Source organism: Anneissia japonica, unplaced genomic scaffold (genome assembly GCF_011630105.1).
Source record: "Anneissia japonica isolate Jap-2015-1 unplaced genomic scaffold, ASM1163010v1 scaffold288103_len61857_cov185, whole genome shotgun sequence".
NCBI classification, from domain to species: domain Eukaryota; kingdom Metazoa; phylum Echinodermata; class Crinoidea; order Comatulida; family Comatulidae; genus Anneissia; species Anneissia japonica.
The window spans coordinates 23409-44289 of record NW_022702575.1 but is presented as its reverse complement, the minus strand read 5'-3'; the positions used below and the strand labels follow the sequence as shown (position 1 = coordinate 44289).

Below are 20881 nucleotides of genomic sequence, written 5' to 3'. Positions count from 1 at the left end.
CTTGTGATGTCTCGCACTTGTGATCAAATAACACGCTGGCTCGCACTTTGGCAACACTCTTTGGCAGTCAACTCGCCCCTAGAAAACCCGCCCTTGGAAACTTGCCCCATAAAAAAATGTACACTTCCTAGACTATGCAGTCTTCAAAATAAAAATTGTAACCTTTGGTAATCAACTACATTTTCCACATACATAGAAATTTTTGAAACTTTATTAAAAAAAACCTAAACCATAATTCACCACTATAAACACTTTTTGACAAAAATGAAAAATTATGACTTTGTTACCCAATGAGAAGTGTTCTAATATAGACAATGGGTCGTGTCTCATATATTTTTTGTTATATTTTTATTATTCATTATTTTCAATTGACTCGCATAAATAATTTTGTTCAAAGAACATTTATATGCAGTTGTACTTCGCAGCACTTCACTTGCAATTTGCAATTTCTAGTAACTAATATTTTTTTTAGCATTATTAAAAAAAAAATAGTATTCAAACTCACCTGATGCTTGTCCATATGGATTTGGCTTTTGAGCTCCAAATGTATTAGTGTTCGGAGTTGCTCCAAATGCATTTGACATTGGCACAGCTCCAAAAGCGTTCATGGCCTGAGAAGCACCAAACGCACTTGTTTGCTGTGTTCCAAATGCATTTGTTTGTTGTTGCACTCCAAAAGCATTCATACCTGGCTGCGTACCAAAGGCATTTGATGACGGTGGCGTCCCAAATGCACTGCTAAAATTATTTCCCTGCGTGGCGCCACCAAACTTGGAAGCATTCATACCCGGTCCTCCAACACCAACCATCGTCGGTGGTGTACTCTTCGCAGATCCTAATGAAGTACTGGATGAATTCCCACTAATACCCCAGTCGATCGACGAACTTGACGAAGTACCACCCCCTCCCCAATTAATGCTGGCGTCGGCACTGGAACTGGACTCCAGAAGACTAGATAATGCTGCATACTTGTCAGATGTAGATGATGCAGCTGGCTGTGATATGTTAAGGTTTTGAAGACCCTGGCTTGTCTGATTGATGTTTGATGGTGTGGATGAGGTGGCTGGGAATGATGCAAATCCACCCTGGTTACTACTTGTCCCTTGGCTCTGCTGCATGAATGCTGAAAAATCAAACATTAAGGCAACCATTCATTATTGTGATTTACATCTATCATGAATTTGTTGCTATGTGTTATAATGTTACAGAAGTAGTATCTTGTTGCTGTTTCAGTAAATTGTTGTATGTATGTATTTCCTTTTATTTTTCTTACTGTATCTAAATTGTATTTAGTATTCTTTCAAGTCAGCTTTCAATCAACCTCAAACTGCAAAACATGGTAAAATAAATAAATGTATTTAAATAATTAGGTGATTAGAGTACCGTATTTATTTACCGTATTTAAAACATGGTAAAATAAATAAATGTATTTAAATAATTAGGTGATTAGAGTACCGTATTTATTCGAACTAACGCACTACTTTGAATAAATACCCCTTTGTACAAACTCCCTCTCCAGAGGCACATTTAAATTAAATGCCTCGCTTGAAAAACGGCCCTTAAATAACCGAAAACAGAACTAATGGAAGAATCATTCTCAACACATTCTGTTAATATTCTACTGCAGTAGAATTACATTTTTTTTAACCTGGTTGGAAACAATATGTCCTTATGATCACATGAGTTGTAGTTCCACATTTACAGTGAAACTAATAGGCATTTACTTTAGTATACGTATCCATTTTACATCAAAAAAATAAACGCCTCCCTCGAATAAATACCACCTTCATAAACCCTTCTCAACAATAAATGCCACAGAAAATTTTATTCGAATTAATACGGTACACACATGAGAGTGTAGACAATTTTAAATTTATGTATTAATTTGCAAATGTAGATTTTGTAATATTTTGGTTGTTTTTGCAACCACTTTTCTGATGCATACTGTAATTTTCCAGGAGCAGCAATAAATGCTGGTAACTGAAGTTTTATGCTTTAGTAAATGCAAGTTAAAAGCATATCACTGCTCTGGAATTGGCATTAGTAATATGGTTTACAGAGTTATGTGAAAAGTTAAAGATGTATTGTTTCTTAAAATTAATGAAAAAAAAAAAAAATCATAAATAATAATTTTGAAACTATAGTAGCTTGCTCCTTATGCAGTAACATACAAATTATTAACCTGAGCATAGAAATTACTGAATTTCAAAAATACTACTACTACTACTACTACTACTACTGTAAAGAAAAAGACTATTAACTAATAACACTGTACTGTAAAATCATTTGGTAAACAATAGAATGATACTAAAGCCAAAATCAAACTGGACGAATGTGGACAGCAGTAAAATTTACCCATTGGAATGTTTCCCATGGTCTCAATAGAATTTCCCCCTTTTTTTTGTCCAATGTAATTGGAAAAACGAAAGAGGCAAAAGAGACAAACAAGCTGTATATACCTAATTCAGGATGTTTGTAAGGAAGCCACAATGGAGGAACTTTACCTGCTATTGCAGCATTTTGCTGTGGAGGTTGTGTTTGTTGGCTGAATCCACCACCGACTGCCTGTTGGCTTGACTGTGCACCAAATGGTTGTGTCGATTGTGTTGGCTGGGCTACAAATGGTGACGGCGTACCACCAAATGCCGCACCGAAGTCTGCAAATCCTCCTGCACTTCCACCGGCTAGTTAAAGAGAAATAAAAGTTCTCCATTATACTCATATTTTAACAGTAACATCAAGTCTCATATATTTATTTCACTTATAAACATACATTTATACATAAGCTATTCCATACTCCTCATACATTATACTTATATACAGTAACATCAAGTATCAAATGTTTATTTCACTTATAACCTTACATATTTATACATAAGCTAATACATACTTAAATATAAGCGCAGAGAAACCAAAGCAGCAGAGCCTGTGTTTGTGGACTTGGATCTTTTCTAAACTAAATAATATCTTAAAACTAAAAAAAAAAAAAAAAAAAAAAAAAAAAAAAAAAAAAAAAAAAAATATTTTGAATAAATAAAAACAAATCTAATACTGTCTTTAGTCCTTGATTGATATTTGTTGATTGCTAATTGTTCTTTTAGTTTGTATTATATTAATTTACATTTTATTCTAATCAACCACAGCTCTCTTTCCAGCACTATGGTATGCACCAAATTGGCAATTTATTTTTCAAAATGTAATGAAATTTACATGAATTCTAAATTATGCTTTGTTAGGCCATGCAAAAAACGAGAATTGGTTAGCATCGTTTGTTTTTTATTTTCACATGTAGGGAGTGAGGTCAAACCTGGAAAATGGTGTGGCATGCTATGTAGGAAAAGTAAATGTACCTGTGAATTTATATATTAAAAATTGATATTAAAACAAATGAATATACAGTATGTTTAAAATTCCTTTTCAAATAATGAAGAAACATCATTTTTACTAAGGGGCAAAGTACATAAAAACTGTTCCTGAGTTAAACACATTCACAAAAATTTGCACTGGGGTCAATTCTTCATCATAATTTTGGATTAAAAAAAAAGTAGATCGGTGAATTTTTCATTGTCGGAAGGGGATGCTTAAACAATTTCTTGTTCTATGCTACATTTTCATGAAATTACGGTATGAGTTACATTTGGTAGAGATGATGAACATTTTTTTTTTTACATGGCCTTGCATTAATGCTAGTTGGTACACGCTATGGGGTCCAAATTATGCCAAAAAGCATAATTATGCTATGAATGGCCACTATGATGGTATGGCACAATATTTTTTTTTTTCAGTATGGTGTATAGCATTAGCATACTATTCCACATGGCAAATAATAATTTGTTCAGCTGGTTAAATAGAAGTTACATTGATTAAATTGACAGCAAAAAATTATCATGGTTTATTAATTATAGATTGAAGTAGGTTTTTATACTCGGTATTTTGGTTACTTCATATATAACAAAAAAAAAAAAGAAGAAGATCCTGTTGATTTAAGGTCTACTCTATAATCGAAAAGTCTAGGTACCGCCATGCACCAACCAATCATAGCCAAGCCATCAGGAAAATACATTCAATGCCAAGACATCAGCAAATTGCAATGAATGACCTAAATGGTACATTTAAATGGCTTTGCCATCCCAAACACATCAACATATTTCCATGAAATCAGAAACATCCCTGTACTCAGAATCTGGAATTTCCCTTCGCATAGTTTAGCACTTCCTCTATGATCTACCATAACTGTTGTAACTGTTTTTTGGTATGTGGACATTGTAAAACAGAATACAAGCTTTAGATATTAGTTCTGGAGTGGATGCAAGGGGGCGGGGGCAGGGGGGGCTGCATTAGGAAAAATAATAATTGTATTATATTGACATATATATTATGTTTATCATTGAAAATATAGTACTTTAATATTATAAAAGTGTGAGAGTGCAATTTCTGTTCTGCAAATTTATTAATTATTTTCAGAAAAAAGAATATCTGTGCTTCTACTGTATATAGCCCAATTTTTTATCCTCATTTAAAGATAAATTACTGCTAAAATGACAGCAATACAGTATGTGTCAATCATGACAAAGAGAAGTTAATTGTAAAGATAAAAGTGATAACGACAATGAAATGATTGATGGTAGTGATGATGGTGATATTATTATTGGTGTAGACAAAAACTGATGTTGTTGGCGAGTCAAATGTCCGAGCGGAAAGGCAGGGCCACCACAACCTACAGCCATAATATTGGTGTTGTTTTGAGCGGTATGCTCGCCTATTTTTCTGGTGGTGGAACAAGTCTTCTCAGATAAGGACTATAAACTGTAGTCCCAGTGTATACAATTGGCTCATGTGCACTATAAGAAATCCACTACATCCAGGGGTACTGGTTTATACAGCCCCTGATATGAACTAAGTAGTTAGTACCAGTTTACCGGGTAGCTCAGTCATGAAGAGACCATTAGGGAAGACGAAAGTTACTGTACAAGCAGTCCATGCTTCCAGACTCTGGTAGGTGTAAAGTGCTACAAAATCTAAGGACATGATGATGATGATGTTGATGATGACGACAATAACGATGATGAAGATGATAATAAGTAGTTAAAAAGGAACCTTCCATTCAATGTCAGAAATTATCTATAAAAATCTGACACACCTAAAACTGTAGGCAGGAGGCCTACAAACAAACACATTAACACGCAAACTCACAAAGAAAATCCTATGTACTGTAAATATAACCTCCTTGCGGAGGTAATACAGAAAATGAATTACATGTAAATGATGATGATATTACTGAATGTTAGTAAAGATGATGATGGTGATTCTGTTGATAATGATGGTCTCACCTGAAGGAGCACTGCCAAAAGGATCACCACCTAGGTCTGCCAGCAGATCCGTTGAAGGTTTGGCTACTGGCGGTACCGGAGCCTCTGCAAGAGGAGTTGCTATACTGCCTACAGGTTTCCTATTTGGTGATGACTGCAAAGACAATTCAATTCAAATCATATTATTATTATTACTACAATTATTACCATATGAATGTATTATTATTATTATTATTATTATTACATGGAGGAATATTTGTGATGTCATTGTCAATCACACCTACTGTAGGATAACTCACTAAAGGCCGAAGAGTTGTTTCCAGTGGGTCCTTTTGCAGTAAATTGGATGACTGTATGCTGGAAGACAATCCCCCAACTCTTTCCTAAAGAGTGTGTACTTTTACATGCACATGGACCATTTATATTGCACACAGGACCAATGGATTAAACGTCTAAACAGTGTGCTATAGTAACTTATAGTTCAGTCATCCAGGGGATGAAACACAAGGATAGAAGTGGATGGAATAGAACCAGTGGCCAAAGACTTGAAAGAATCTCCATGGTTCAGCGCACACACAATAATGGCTAAAAAATGAATGAAATATTGTACAAGCTTTGCCCCAAAATGAATGAATCTGACAATCTCCACGAATGTACAATGGGATGAATTAATGCACATAAAATGAGTTATTGATGTCCATTCTACCGTATGAATGTACTGCACAGTGCCAGGTGTACAGTATACCGTATGTCCATTATCAAAATTAAAATGAATGTCTACCAAATGGAGTAATTGTTCATGGAATGAGCACTACATTAACAATATTGTAAATGAATATTCCGTGCGTGTCAATTGTTTGAATAATGTACTCGGGTATAAAAACAGCAGCAAATAATTGTATGCATAATTTGAACATGCTGCTGGCATGAACAGGTTGAGAATGTGTTGATGTGAAACCATTGGGTACAATGCAAACGGTAGGCTAACATCTGCTTACATACTGTATATGCCGTCCAAACACACAATTTTCTTGAACTCACGACTAAAACAACGTCTATTTTGGTTGAAAATCCATCCAGGAAATAGGATGATAAGATTATATATAGATAGATGATGATTTAAAAAAAAAATACATTAAAACTACAGTATTCTAATAATAAAGGCTCATGATTAGCAGTACTATGTTTACCACACTGATATAAGACGAAAAATAATAGAATCATACAAAATTGGTATCTAGCGGACTCCAAAATATTTTTCACAGGTCGACCCTTTTGACTCAATAGCGGAGCCCCAATTATACTTCATGAATACGAGGTTGGTAACCACTGTTCTAAAATGTAATTTCAATTTTTTTAAAATAAACTTCAAGTATAAAAACCCTAATATTTATATAATTATACTATTGTAATTTTTTACATTATTTTAGTTATTATTGTTATTTTTAGTTTTTATTGTTTCATTTTACAGTTACACATGATACAGTACAGTATGTTTTTATTACATCATTACCCTACTGTACTGTTGATTATAAAGTATCATAGTCAATATCAAAATAGAGCGAGGATCAATAACAGACTGAAGTAGGCTGGGTATGAGAGTAGAAACAAACTGCCTTTGGATTTTGATATTGACAAATGGTACTGTACATGGTGTATTGTGTTGTCAGACTCAAAATCAAACTACAGAAATTGCTCAGGTATTTCTTTGTCTACACTACAGAAAGAAAATTATCTGTGTTAGAAACTGCGGTATCAGCTTTGCATTCTACTAGATTTATGGAAATGTACTGCAGGCCTATAACCTTTACCTGGCTTGGTCGGCAACTACTGTAAGCCTTTATTGTAGTGCTTCTCAAACTGTGGGTCACAACCAAAATTGGGCCACCAATATTTGTCAATGGGTCGTGGAAATGATATTCAGAGTACTGTATGGCAGAAGAATAATATATTAAAAAAATTGTTTTCTTATTAATTAGCAAAGGTTCTACCTATAGCACCTACGTACAGTAAAAAAACAAAATAACATTGTAGACAAATTAAAAGTATGAGTGCAAATTTTTTAATTTTAAAAGTAGTAGAGGGCGCCCTTAGGCCCTCGACTCAAGACTTGTAATACATGTAGAAAGCTATCATTGAGATTCAAACAGCAAAGAATTTAATTGATGCCAGAAATCCCATGTCTCCCGAAAATCCTAGTTACCCACTAGGATTTTCTAAATAAATTATAATAATATTAATATTTATAAATTTATATTTTAGGCAAACTCCAATGTGTAAACAAATGTAAAATTGTTAAATAAAAGTATACAAATTGATGAAAACAGTTTGTTTCCTTCTTTTTGTGTAACACTTTCATGTTGCGCAGTGCGTTGTAAGGTGTCACAGTGCATCGCTACAGGAGGCGATCGCTTCACAAAAATAAAATCTCCCGCGATTTTCGGGCAACATGGGATCTTTTAAAAATGTTTTCAAGCAATAGGGCACAATTACAGTACATGACCAATACTACATGTACTGTATGTAAAAATTCATAACCAGCAGGTGTTTGGAATATTCAAGTTCGCTAATAATAATATAATTAAAAACGAATTTGATGATGTCATTGTCACAGACGTACGGATGCAGATGCATGAGCAATTGCTATTGCTTTACAGCATAGAAACCAAAAAAGTTGTGCCTTTGTGGCTTAGAAATAGGACGTTCCTAGTGTTTGAATAAAATGTCTAGGTTAACAGACCTGCTTTGTGTTTAACAATTGATTGTGTACAGGTACATTGAGTTCATTCAATTGTAGTGGGGCAGCAAGCTTGTGTACACTACCTACCATGTTGTGCCATGTTTCAATGTAAGCTGGACACCATTGCACCTGTCTCAAGGGCAAACAGTGTAGTTAAGTCTCACACTATCAGTCTGAAGCATTGTTCTGTGTAATCCTAATCCAACAGATACTGCGAGTTAGAAGATCCACTGGGATTAAATTTTCCAATTTTTAAAATTCTTTTAGGGTTATTCATGAGTAACAACTCTACAAATAGTTTGATTATGAGCATTATGGATAATTATAATAATAAATCCATTTATCACTCAACTCCTAAACACATTTCTCAACTTATTATTAAAATCTCGCTCCTCAACATGCACTCGTACCATTAACATCTCATTTCACTACTCTTGATTGACCACCCTATAAAAGCTATGTGGGCAGATTCATTCATGGTTGCTGCGCCTAAATTAAGGAATTACAGTTACTGTATCTATTTGTGAGTTGCCATGCGTCTCTTTGTTTCAATCGCATTCAAAAACTCGCTTGTTTTCTCTTTGATTTCCTTTTTTTCCCATTCCTTGACAGCTGGCTTTTTTCTAGTTCTACCAGAATAGGAGGCGTTTGAGTCCTGGGATGGCCAAGACTCAACTGGTGCTGGACAGAGTACATTTTAAAAGATCCCTGGTCAATGACGAAGGTGTACAGTATCCCATTACAGGGGTTTGAGTTTTTCTTTTGCTTGTTTTTCCAATTACACCTGTTCACTTGTTTATGTGCATTGAGACCCTCATATTTTACCCTTTATTTTAACCTTTTAAGTTCAACTTCAACAAGTGTAAGACAATACACTAATATGGTATAACTTATTTTTATAAAGGTTTTTGCTTTTTTGCTAAGATAGAAGAACTTTTTTGACCTATCGTTATCTTTATTTTATATTTTTAGTATTTATTATTTTTAGAATTTAGTGCTTATTTTCGCTCATCGCAGATGAAACAGTACAGAGTGCAACATAGCTGAAGTCACCATACCATGTGAAACTCTTTTGTTACCATGCAAATAACGATGCGATGGTCAATGCACTCACAGCCAAGGCAAAAATGAAGGTAAAAAGTCATCAAATTAAAGTTTGAAATCATGAAACGAATGAAAACTCACAGAACTCTGGCTTGGCCATGAACACATTGACCGCATCGGTAGTTGCATGGTAATAAAATAGTGTCACGTGGTATCATGACGTCAAAGTGTTGCACTTATAACAGGACAGAAGAATTTGGAATAGAGGGGAGCCCAAGGAGGGACTTTCGCAGATGGTGGGGGGAATGTAGACCACCATGGTTGGGGCTGAGGTAAGAAAATTATGATTATAGCACCTTTAGATGGCCAGAAATATGACTTTCAAACTTTTAAATATTATTTTTTTTTCCATTTCTTTTCTTAATTTAGAAAAAAATTAGGAGGGGGGAGGGGGGTTTTGACTCCACCACTGCCATTAAATATCACCCTGAGTGACTCACCAGGGGCGTACGGTGAAAAATCTGAACTCGGAGCAATTTAGCGAAGCTTTCAGAATTCGCGGGGTGCGTTATTTGTGAGTGAAGCGAGCAACTAGGCTGGGGCTAGATGGCCGCAAAAGGGGAAAAATTTACGTTTTTACGTTCTAGTGCATTAAGTTCAATACCAAGTCTGACAAACAAAATAGGCCTAATTGTAAACGTAGTTTTTGGGCAACACCAAACTATATTCACTCAATATACCACCATCCTATTGGATTGCGGAACTCCTGAATACGGGCCTGTGAGCATTTCAGATTAAAGAATTAAAAAAAAAAAAGGGGTTTTTTTTTCTTTTTCGTGGGATCGTCCCACTTTTAATTAAACCATAAATAAAGTTATAAATGTATATACTGTATTGAAAAATAAACAATGATATAGGGAACATATAATTACTTAAAGTAACATTTTGTATGTGTTTATTTCTTAACGTTTTCCTTTAAATTTTATATTTTAATATACCGTATTTCTTTAACTTAGTTTTTCTTCATCGTTTTCCTTTCAATTTTATATTTTAATATATTTCTTTAAAACTTAGTTTTTCTTCATCGTTTTTCTCAATAACTAATACTTAAACTACGCTTTTAATACTAAAGGTAATTTAACTTACCTAATATTTACATAAAAAAATAAATAGCTCTTTATTTAAAGATCAAATTGTTATCATTAATTTTCCGATGCGTCCTCCATGCATCGTTTTGCGTCTTCTCTGAGTTCCTTTTCTTTTATTTTTCTTCTTCTCTCTTTATTTTGGCATTTTTATATTCCGAAAAAATAATCTACAGTATTCAACTACCTCATGAGAAAATTTTGCTCTCATCAAATAATTACATTTCCTTCGGTTTTGCGTTGCGCGCGAATAGATTATTTTGCTGCACGGAAAACACGCAGCTACAGATAACAATAATGGCAGAGTGCAATGATGCGTAACCACATAACACAACTCCACTGGCGCGCGGTCTTCGAGATATCAAGTTGATTAAAAATGTGTAACTTTATATGGATTGTTTAAAAAAAAGACAAAAAATCAAAATATTAAAAGGAAGGGCCACCAAACATTTTTTAGGCGAAGGATAATTTATTTTGATATTAACTACCTTCATGTTAGACGCAGTTTATTTATGCTAGATTAAAAAAAAAAATCATATTTAAAAAAGGGCACTTTCTTTAAAAGGGGGGTCGACCGCACCCATCGACCCCCCCACGGTACGCCCCTGCTCACCTTATTCTGTCTACCCACTACTAACTTTGGTGGTTCTGAGATGAGTGATTTCAACGGTTTAGGTTCTGGAAAACGACTGGATGCTTCTGCCGCTTCTTTTTCTTTTTGTTTTTGTTCTTTTGCTTTCTGATTGGCTACTGCAGCTGCCTGACTAGGTTCTACGTACCAGCGTTTGCGCTCATATTTTTGAATCATAAAATCTTTGACTTTCTGTTCCTCTTTTGATTCCGGTTCCGCTCTGGATTTTGAATCGTATAAACCAAGCCATATTTGCCTGCACACCTGCAAAAATAAACAAGGAAGCAAAACAAATAAATTGATTATTTTTTTTATCATTTGACAAATTCAAACGTTTATTTGAGAGATACAGTGAAAATTAAGGCAAATATTAGAGACCACAGGTCTCTCTCGAATTACAGTAAAGACCCCTCTAATTGAAGACTCCTCCAATTAAAGACCCCTTAACTTAAAGAACCCCCAAATTAAAGGCAACCTCCAATTTAAGACCACTTTTCTGTGATGCAAATAAACAAATGCCTTTTTACTGTATTATTCTGATTAGAGACCACAGGTCTCTCTCGAATTACAGTAAAGATCCCTCTAATTGAAGAATCCTCCAATTAAGGACTCTTCCAATTAAAGACCCCCCAAATTAAAGGCAACCTCCAATTTAAGACCATTTTTCTGTGATGCAAATAAACAAATGCCTTTTTACTGTATTATTCTACAGAAATTAGAGACCAAAGCTGCTAAAGACCATTGAAATCCCAGTCCCAAAAAGTGATCTTTAAAGATGTACTGTCCCTTGAAAATGACCAAAATCATAACAAATCATTTTTTAATTAACTTGAAGTGACTGGAAGTGTTTCTATCATTTTTTCACTGTAAAATGATGGTTTTTATGGGTAAGCATTTTTTAAATACACTAATTTCTATGTTCAAGTTGATAATTTTTATATTAATTCAAAATGGGTTAAGTAAATTTCAAAAATGATTTTTATGATTTTTTTTTTTTTTTTTTTTTGCAAGGGACAGTACATCTTTAATTAGAGAGAGACCTGTAGTTCTGTAAGATTTAGAATTACACAATTTCAAAAATAGTAAAATATATAAAATAGAATAAAAAAAAATAAATAAAACAAGTATTTTCTGTTCATAACAAAAAGCTTCAAATTTCAAGGATTCGTCTATCACTGATAAAACACTTAATATATTTATAAGTAAGGACCAGCAGAATAAATGTTTAATACAGTAAATTCACACATTTTAAATATTAAAATTTGAAAGTTCCTTGTAATAGTAATTTAAGTCCTAACCAGCAAGTTAATTTACAAATTTTATAATCGGAGATCACCTGTTGTTACAATTGCCAAAATTTTAAGTTGCAGGCTGTTATTTTTTTTTTCATATTTTTTTTTTTTTTTTTTTTTTGTATTACTGTATAGGCCTATTGCTTTCGTATTTTAATATGTAAGACTACAGTTTCAGCCTTTGGCTGCTTGTTAGTCAATTTGATTGAATAAAGTATACAGTACCTGAATATAATCTAAATAAATTTGAAAAAGGTGAGGGTGTTGATTACAGTAGTTATGTATTCTGATCATTACAGCATTGATATAATTTCATAGTCTCTATGCTGATAACTTGGCAACAATCCAATCAAAAATACTAAGGCTACTCTGCCTACAAAGTCGTTTCGGCCACACAATTAAATGTAGGATTTTTACAGCACAGGAATCATCAGATATTTCTATTATTATTGCCATACTACATACTACTATTTATTTCCATTGTAAACTTTTTAAATTAAGTTAGTACTGTATAATGTTTTATACATTGCACATCTGCAGCTCATAATCATGATCATTATGATTATTTGTGTAGATAAACTATTTAGGAGCGGTTCATTTAATTAAGTATTTCCTGGTGTTAATTTGCCTATTTTCCCCTCTTCATAGTTCCTATATAGTAAAGTTTATTTATGTCCAAGGAATGGCTACCCTGTTTTTACAAATTATGTTTTTACATAATTGTTCTTGATTCTTCCTAAACATACCGTCACTTCCTAAACACACCATTGATGTGATGTGTCCTGCTCTTAAAAAAAAAAGTTTTCTAAATAAATATTATTATTATACAGTTGCTGAGCATTGTTGTTAATTTTTGTTATTTACATTTTGTTGTGTTTGCTGAACCAGATCTATCAATTATTCATGCATTACATTTTGCCAAGAATACACAAATCATTAACTACGGAAAAGCGAGAGTGCTCTCAGAGCATCTACTGTACAGTACTTGAACAGGTGGAATAACAGACAGCTCTGGATTCTGTGATGTGTCAAACGTGTGATTCGTGGGTAGCAGAGGGCACTTAAGAAATAATAATATCTTTCTAGTATTAAGGACCTTGTCTGGGACTTACCTCATTTCCATGATTCTGTAAGAATTCTATTTCTTCTGGAGAGTAACTTGCCATTGATATTGACTTGACACGATGTGGCGGATTAATACCTCGTCTGAAATAAGATTTAAAATAATTAAACTTACCATATTTATTCGAATAAACGACTTGTTGAGAAGGGTTTTTGATGGTTATTTACTCGGGGGAGGCGTATTGGTCTGTAAAATCACCCAAAATAGGCAATTTAAAACTCACCTACCTCAAATTTGCCCACATTTGGTTTTCAGGGTATTTTAGGGTATAAAAGCCCAAATTTTAAATTTCAGCCCTGTCCAACCAATGTTTTTCGAGCTGAGCACCGTTCTTTTACATCAATTTCTGAATTAGCACAACAGACAATTAATGACCATATCTCAGTACAGTAACTTGTGGACCAATTAGGTTGATATGTCTCTGAAAAGGGAATTACATTAACTATCCAAATCATGCATTTTTTTTGCATATTAGACTCCATTAAAATATTGATTACTTATTTTATTTGCTTTGACCTTGTGGATAGCGTGATCTGGAGATGAGCTTTAGTAGCAATTTTACCCACACATACCATCATGAAACCTCTATACGAATTCTTAATTTTCTTCCTCACCAATAAGCATTAACAATTGGATACTAAAAATGTCTACACTACACTGTAAAGTCATTATTCTTTATAATCACGCAATATGATCTACCTATTAACATGCCCTTTAAAGTTTATTATATTATATTTTTACACATTTTGTCAATAACAACATTTTTGCCCTTTCTAGATGCCTTCAGCCATAACTATTTTTCCATCTAAAACATGATGGAAGATCTGATGATCTTTAAAAAAATATGTTAAAACAAAAGGAAATTTACAAATACAAAATACAAAATTCTTTATTGTCAATATCCATACATAACAGAACAACAAATTTAAAGAAAGACAAAAAGTGAACCTTCATGAAATAAAAAGTTTCCACTTAAAACTTCATGACTGTGTGTGGTTTCTCTGTACTTGGAATAAGAAACGACAAGCTACCCTGTATATTAAAGCAAAAAGGAAAAGACAATATCACTGATTCACTTTGATCTTCCTCCTAAATAATGTCAAGGGTCTTGTAAAATTGCCAACAAGTGGCTGTGGTGGTATCTGTTGTTAGGTAAAGGGATTACTATTACTTTAAATTTAACAATGGGTAGTACACCATTGCAGAATAAAACTGAATCATTCTGTATACCGGTATACCATTACAGCTAGAGATTCGTTCATCCACATGGCATTAATTTACTGTATTATTTTTATAAATGCATGCTGTACATAGCTTGTGTATTTTCATTCTCATGTAATAATATATGTTGAAAATTTCCCACATGAATAAATTATACACGCGGTACTGGGTAAAGACAACTTGATTTCTTGCTTCGAAAAAGGTGTCCATTTGTAGAAGTTTTATGAAGTAAGCCTATCCAAAAATGATGTTAAAGGGTCGGGACCAGGAGATATACAGTACCTCTGACTTTAAATTGACGAAGACAGAAAAATGTTAAATACAGAACATACATAATAGGCTTTAAAACATTTAAAAATATACGACGTAATTTTAAAATAAGCTTAATGAATGTATAATGTAAATAATCATGTTAATTATGAATAAAAAAAACGTAAAATATAAAAGAATAAATAAAGGAAGAATAGGATAGAAACTTGGAGCAGCAGAAATATTTTCCAAAAATAAACAATAATAACCATTATGTCATTAACTGCTTCAAATTTTTGTAGCTGATTTTGGACACTATTCATCAGAGGTCAAGGTGTCAAGCCTAGCCTACATGTTTCCTAATTCGACATCGAATCCTGATTTATCAATATTACTTTGATTTCAAGATTGACAGATAGCTTAGGATGGTATTAGCCTGACCTACTGAAGGATCATAATAAATTTAGGGCCTGTTTTTACTGGAAAGAAATAATCGATTAAAAATCGCTTTTTCGAAAATTCGCTTTTATTCTCGCAGTAGAAACGGGACTAGTTTGAAAAAAGCGATTAAAAAAAATTGATTAAAAACACGCATGTTTGAATGGCAAATAACCGATTTTGGCTGTGCACCTTTTAGCTGCAACACAAAAAAAGCGATTATCAGGTGAAATGTGACCTCCAGGTCAATCACTCAAAGACTATATATCGTATTAGGCGCGAACTTTAAAAAAAATTGTCCTCTTGTTCATATCCTAGGCCTACAAGCTAAAAACGCCAACAAAAATGAGGAGTGACGAATTCGTTTTGTAATTATTTTGTGGGGTGGTGGGGGGGATATTGGGCCTAGGACTCTCCACTTTTTTGGACCTACCGTTGTCCTCGTTTGGTCGTCGTTCATAATTGTGCAGATGAGCACAGCCGAAAACATTTGCCTTCTCGCCCAACATTGTATCTTACTCCTCGTCATCATGACAGGAATGAGAAAGATACTATCCTACAGTATATAGTTCGGAAAACAATGTGTTGTAACAGAATGGTGACATAATTTCTGTCACAAAAACCGATTTTCGAAAAATAAAAAATGCACTTGCAACGCCAGCAGGCTGTCTGGTACTCATTAAAAAAAAAGTTTTAAAAAATCGATTATTTTGTGTTTATCAGTAGAAACACACCCTTAGAATCATTTGATCGCATGATCAATTCAAATGATACTATTACTACAGTGCCTTTATAAAAACTGAAAAAAACCTGAAAAAGTTCATAAAAAGGATTAAGTAAATTTTTAATTTGGAATGAAAAACAGATTAACACTAAGTTTATAGACGTTCATTAAACTACAAACAATAAAAATTGATGATCGGCCAATTTTTAAAACTTTGGCAACATTCAAAAACACTTTTTGGGAAGGAAGGGAGAAGCTGACTTAAAAAGAGTTAATATTGTGATTGATTCATTTGCTTAACCTACCCCGACCATTTCTACTATATTCTTAAAATTAAGGTCCAAAAAATAAACCCTGATCTGTGAATTTTTATACATTTCATGGATTCTACAGTATTGTGTACATGGTTGAATTCTTCCGGAATACATGGAACAAATCCATAATGGCCACCTGGAGAGCAAGTCACATGGCATATTGTCAGCTGAACTATTGTACTAATATTCACAAGATAGCAAACAAATACAGTACAGTGAAATAGCTAAACAGTTAATTACAGGCTATAACCTACATGTTATACTGTAAATGCTACAGTGATCATAATCTGAGGCAATACAGGTTAAAGTTCAAATTGTTTATGAACAAAAAAAAATTAAAGTTGTGGAGAATAATGAATAACAAATTATAAATCAGTCAAAATTAGTGGTCCTCTCAGAAATAAATTACAGTTGAAATACATTTGCTCTTCATGAACAAAAATACAATAAAATAACCACTTGCTAATCCTGTCTGTTCACATTCACCTGAAGAAGTGCACTGTGTGCACGAAAGCTTGTGTACTGTCATAAATAAACTAGTCATAAAAGTACTGAATATCCTGAGTTTTATTTCCTGTCTGTTTATTTACAGTTACGTTGAATTTTGCATAACATGTAATGTGCAGTAATATGTGATACAGTTTAAAAAAACCGAGGAATTACTCCCTTGATAATACGGCCGTGCTACGAACATTTTGTTCAATCTTCAATGTTTAATTTGTTTCCAATAAAATCAATTCAGAGTTTACTCACAATTAGATTAACAGATGACAGTTAAATATGAAGATAAATATGTAAATCATGTTTCTGGTTCAGGGTTGTATTTATAATCCATAAATAACATGCATCTGTCAAGATGCAATAATTAGTAGAGCATTTTTCGCTAATAATAATACACTTGTCAGTAATGATCTAAAAAGAAAGTCCTAGTGTGTTATTACTTGTTTTAATTTTAGTAGAAAAAACTTAAATAGAAATATATTTAAATGTAAATTTAAAGCAATTCAACTTAAAAAAAAAAATTAGGTGATATTATCAGCTTCCAAGAATTTTTACAGTTTCCCCCAGAATTTTCATTTGGAATAAAGAAAAAAATATTAAACAACATTTTTCTCTTTCAAATATTAGATTACAATTTAAACAAATCCATGCCTTTGCATCACACATACAGTAAGAAAGACTTGTTTTGCCTATTATTTGCCAAGTTTACAAAATGTGGACTACTACTATTTCAGTTAAATATTTTTAATGAATTTTGGTATCTGTGTGACATGCACTGATGTAACATTGTACAGTACCGTATACGGTTATTCGAGAGGGGCGGTTATTTGAGAGGGGCGCTTATTCGCATGAGTACGGTATAGTAATAAACCTAAAAAGCATGCCCAGAAATTTCACTTCAATATGACAAATTACTCAGAAATTTCATTTTACCAACTTGGGACCTCTGCACCCCGCATCCGTTCCATGGCAAAACAACGTAACTTGAAATTTTTACTTTTGAAGAAAAACTGAGTTAAGTTTGGATGTTTGCAACTTAGTAATAAATTGTCGTACCGTTTTGAAATTTTTCAGAATTGTATATCTGTTATATATTGTAATTATGTAAAATTTTAATTACAACCATTTGTTTATTGGAAAGTTATTAGCGATATTCACAGATACGTGTCGTTATTATGCCTCGGAAACATGTTAGACTCTGTGTTGTTGCAAATGGGACAAATTTTTGGAATTTATCACGTTGGGAGGGGGGGGGGCAATCATATGCATTATTTAGCTTGATAATATGTTGCTGTTAAGATCATTGATATGGAAACACCAATTTAACCAGTTGATTTCGCCTTGCCAAACTCCATTAGATCAAATCAATTTTTGAATACCATTCATCGTAGATACGTTGTTTTGCCCCGTAATCTTGTAGATGTTACGTTGTTTTACCACGGAAAAACACTAAATTTTAAGTTTTGTGCTTAAAGATAAGTAGTGCTATCTCCAAAACGACTCATTGTTGAGACCTATAATTCAGACGTGTTTAATATACTCCCAAATGACATTATCTCAAAATCGACAAAAATGTCAGTTACGTTGTTTTGCCTCGCGACGGCCGCCCTGACACTGAATTTGAATTAAATTTTGAAGATATACAGTACAGTAGTACCATACACTAGCCCCTTACACTATGTTGATCTGAACATTGAGGAATTATTTTAAAAACCAAATTCCTCCTTGGTCTGAACAAGCCTACTACTGTACTATACAGTGAAGGCTTTTACTTCACTACAGTACAGTATGTATGATCAGAGACAAACTCTACATATAATGTAAATAAAGGACAGTAGATTATTGATGTAGGCCTACCAATACCATCACTCTACTGTACACTACAGTAAATACACAGATGCTTTAAAGATAGTAACTTTACTATTTACTATACTCAGGACTGTGACAGAAAGGCAAGGACAAGATAACTTTCACTGAGGAAATCCTTTCCAGCTGGAATACTGTACTACCTCGTTCCGCAAACATTTTGAGACCATGACAAAAATTATATGTCAAGTACTCAGAAGCGACCCATTGAACCCTACAGTAAGTCAATAAATCATGTCCGTTGTTTTATACGCACGAGGGATAGCAGGTATTAGAAAACAGGCCTACCACCCACTTGACTCTTTTGGCAAAAGATACTATCACCCACAAAATAAATTTAATACCCCTAAAAATTAAAATATAACTTTGATTTACTCATTTAACAAAACTACGCAAGTTAACAAATTTTGAAATCATTAAAGATTTGTAAAAATTAAATACTTACAGACATTAACTATACATAAAATTCTAGATTTGCTGTCAGAAATTTATGGGTTATGGGAAAACAAAGACACATTAAATTGAAACATTTTCAGCTGAAAGCCAAACACACTGAAATGAACAAAACAAACACTTTCAGGTTGTCATACTGTACTGACGCACATGCAACACTTTAATTGTTTCGTTTACTGTAATTTGATTTCTTTTTTTGTCCTGGTTCGTATGAAAAGCTGGTTATGCGACCCATCAAGTTTTCTGCGTCCCAAACAATGGGTCGCAACCTACAGTATAAGTTGCACAACGGTGCTGTACTGCATTACTTTACATCAAGGAAACATTTTGGTATTGAGTAGTGTTACTAGGCCTACTGTACCATATAACAAACTGTAGCAATTTTTGTATCTCCTCCTAAATAAAGGGACTTGTACAATCCTGCAGATCGACAAGTTGAACTTTTATAAATGCCCTAAATATGTAAATTCTGCTCCTTAGTAGAACATGATTTTTTTCTCTCAGCCAAAAATGTGTTTATTACTATGTGATTACATATTATTTAACACTTTTCCAACAGTAAATCTTTATTTTAATATTGTTGATATATGTGTTGATTACGTGTGTTTTTTTTTTTGTCAGACAAATATGGTTATAATACAGTTACTACACATAATTTATGACAATAATACTGTAATTTTTTACCTACCTGTACTTTTTTTTAAAATTAAATATATCTAGGACTACGTATACAGTAGGCCTATCTTATAATATCACCTAATTATATTTTTAAAAAGTTGAATTGCTTATTTACTTTTAAATATATTTCCATTTATTTTTTTTTGTACTAAAATTAGAACAAGTACCACACTAGAACTGTCACACGTTTTACTTATTTTTGTAATTAACTATTAAACTTTGTAGGCCCTACAGTATGCTATGGGTGTGTTTACTTACACTTATTATAAATACAATGTCACACAATCTGCCCTAGGCCTGGATTGGGCCACAGTGTGTATTGTGTTTTGGTGTAGCTTTTTACAAATTAATAAAGACATATAATATTTCTAATTTAAGCCAAAATAAACCTAGGTCTAACGGTATGGTCTGCAGAGGGCCGAGACGAACAGACACAGCAGCTTAGGCCTTGGGCCTAGGCCTAGAGGCTAGCACTGCAGCACAGAAAATGGTTGTTTATTTACTTTTAGTTTCAATGAAAATCTGGCAAATTAAAGCAAACAAATTCATTCAACTTTATAATGGCGTGATAAATGTATTCATACAATTAAGTTAAACGTAGAAATTCAAATAAAGAAGTAAATTCGACAGTATTGGCGGAATCAATATAAAGTAGGCGTTGCGAAATGTTGGGAGTGGTCAACCATGGCAATGGGCCTCACCCGCACATTCCGTCCAGAAACATCTTACGAACCCACCGAGCACAGGCTAAGAATTAATACTACTACTTACAGAATTCCACTACATGATGTACAAACAAATGATCCTATTTTCATATTCACATAGGTTGGCCCCCTTTGATGACAATCAAAACATGTTTTATTGTGCTCCTTGGCCACCATTTCGCGAAGAATTTTGAGATGTTTATCATCTTGCTTCCGTTTGGACGCCATTTTGTTACAAGAACCTTGGTCATGATGAGTTTCAAATAAAATTAAGATCAAGCAGTAAAACATCAGTCTTGTGTACTTAAAAAGATTGACAAATAATAAATTACTAAATAAATTTTATTTATTTGTTTGCTGATATTTGCTAGGCTTATGTGAAATTAATAGAAACTCGGTCGATGCAACATTTTATATATTTTGTGAAAGCCAGAGCGCCATCTACAAAA

General features: G+C 33.3%; 1 protein-coding gene across 1 annotated transcript in view; it reads right to left on the bottom strand.

Moving 5' to 3' along the window:
• LOC117103961 (arf-GAP domain and FG repeat-containing protein 1-like) overlaps nucleotides 1–20678 on the bottom strand; it is a 25588-nt gene extending 4910 nt beyond the window's left edge. Inside the window, exons 1-6 of the mRNA XM_033244604.1 lie at nucleotides 20500–20678; nucleotides 13274–13367; nucleotides 10852–11133; nucleotides 5331–5463; nucleotides 2505–2684; nucleotides 506–1123 (exon numbers count right to left, since the gene is read on the bottom strand). Of these exons, the coding sequence (XP_033100495.1) occupies nucleotides 506–1123; nucleotides 2505–2684; nucleotides 5331–5463; nucleotides 10852–11133; nucleotides 13274–13367; nucleotides 20500–20660 (1468 nt within the window). The 5' untranslated portion in view covers nucleotides 20661–20678. The remainder of the gene's footprint in view (nucleotides 1–505; nucleotides 1124–2504; nucleotides 2685–5330; nucleotides 5464–10851; nucleotides 11134–13273; nucleotides 13368–20499) is intronic.
• Nucleotides 20679–20881: the final 203 nt, after the last annotated feature.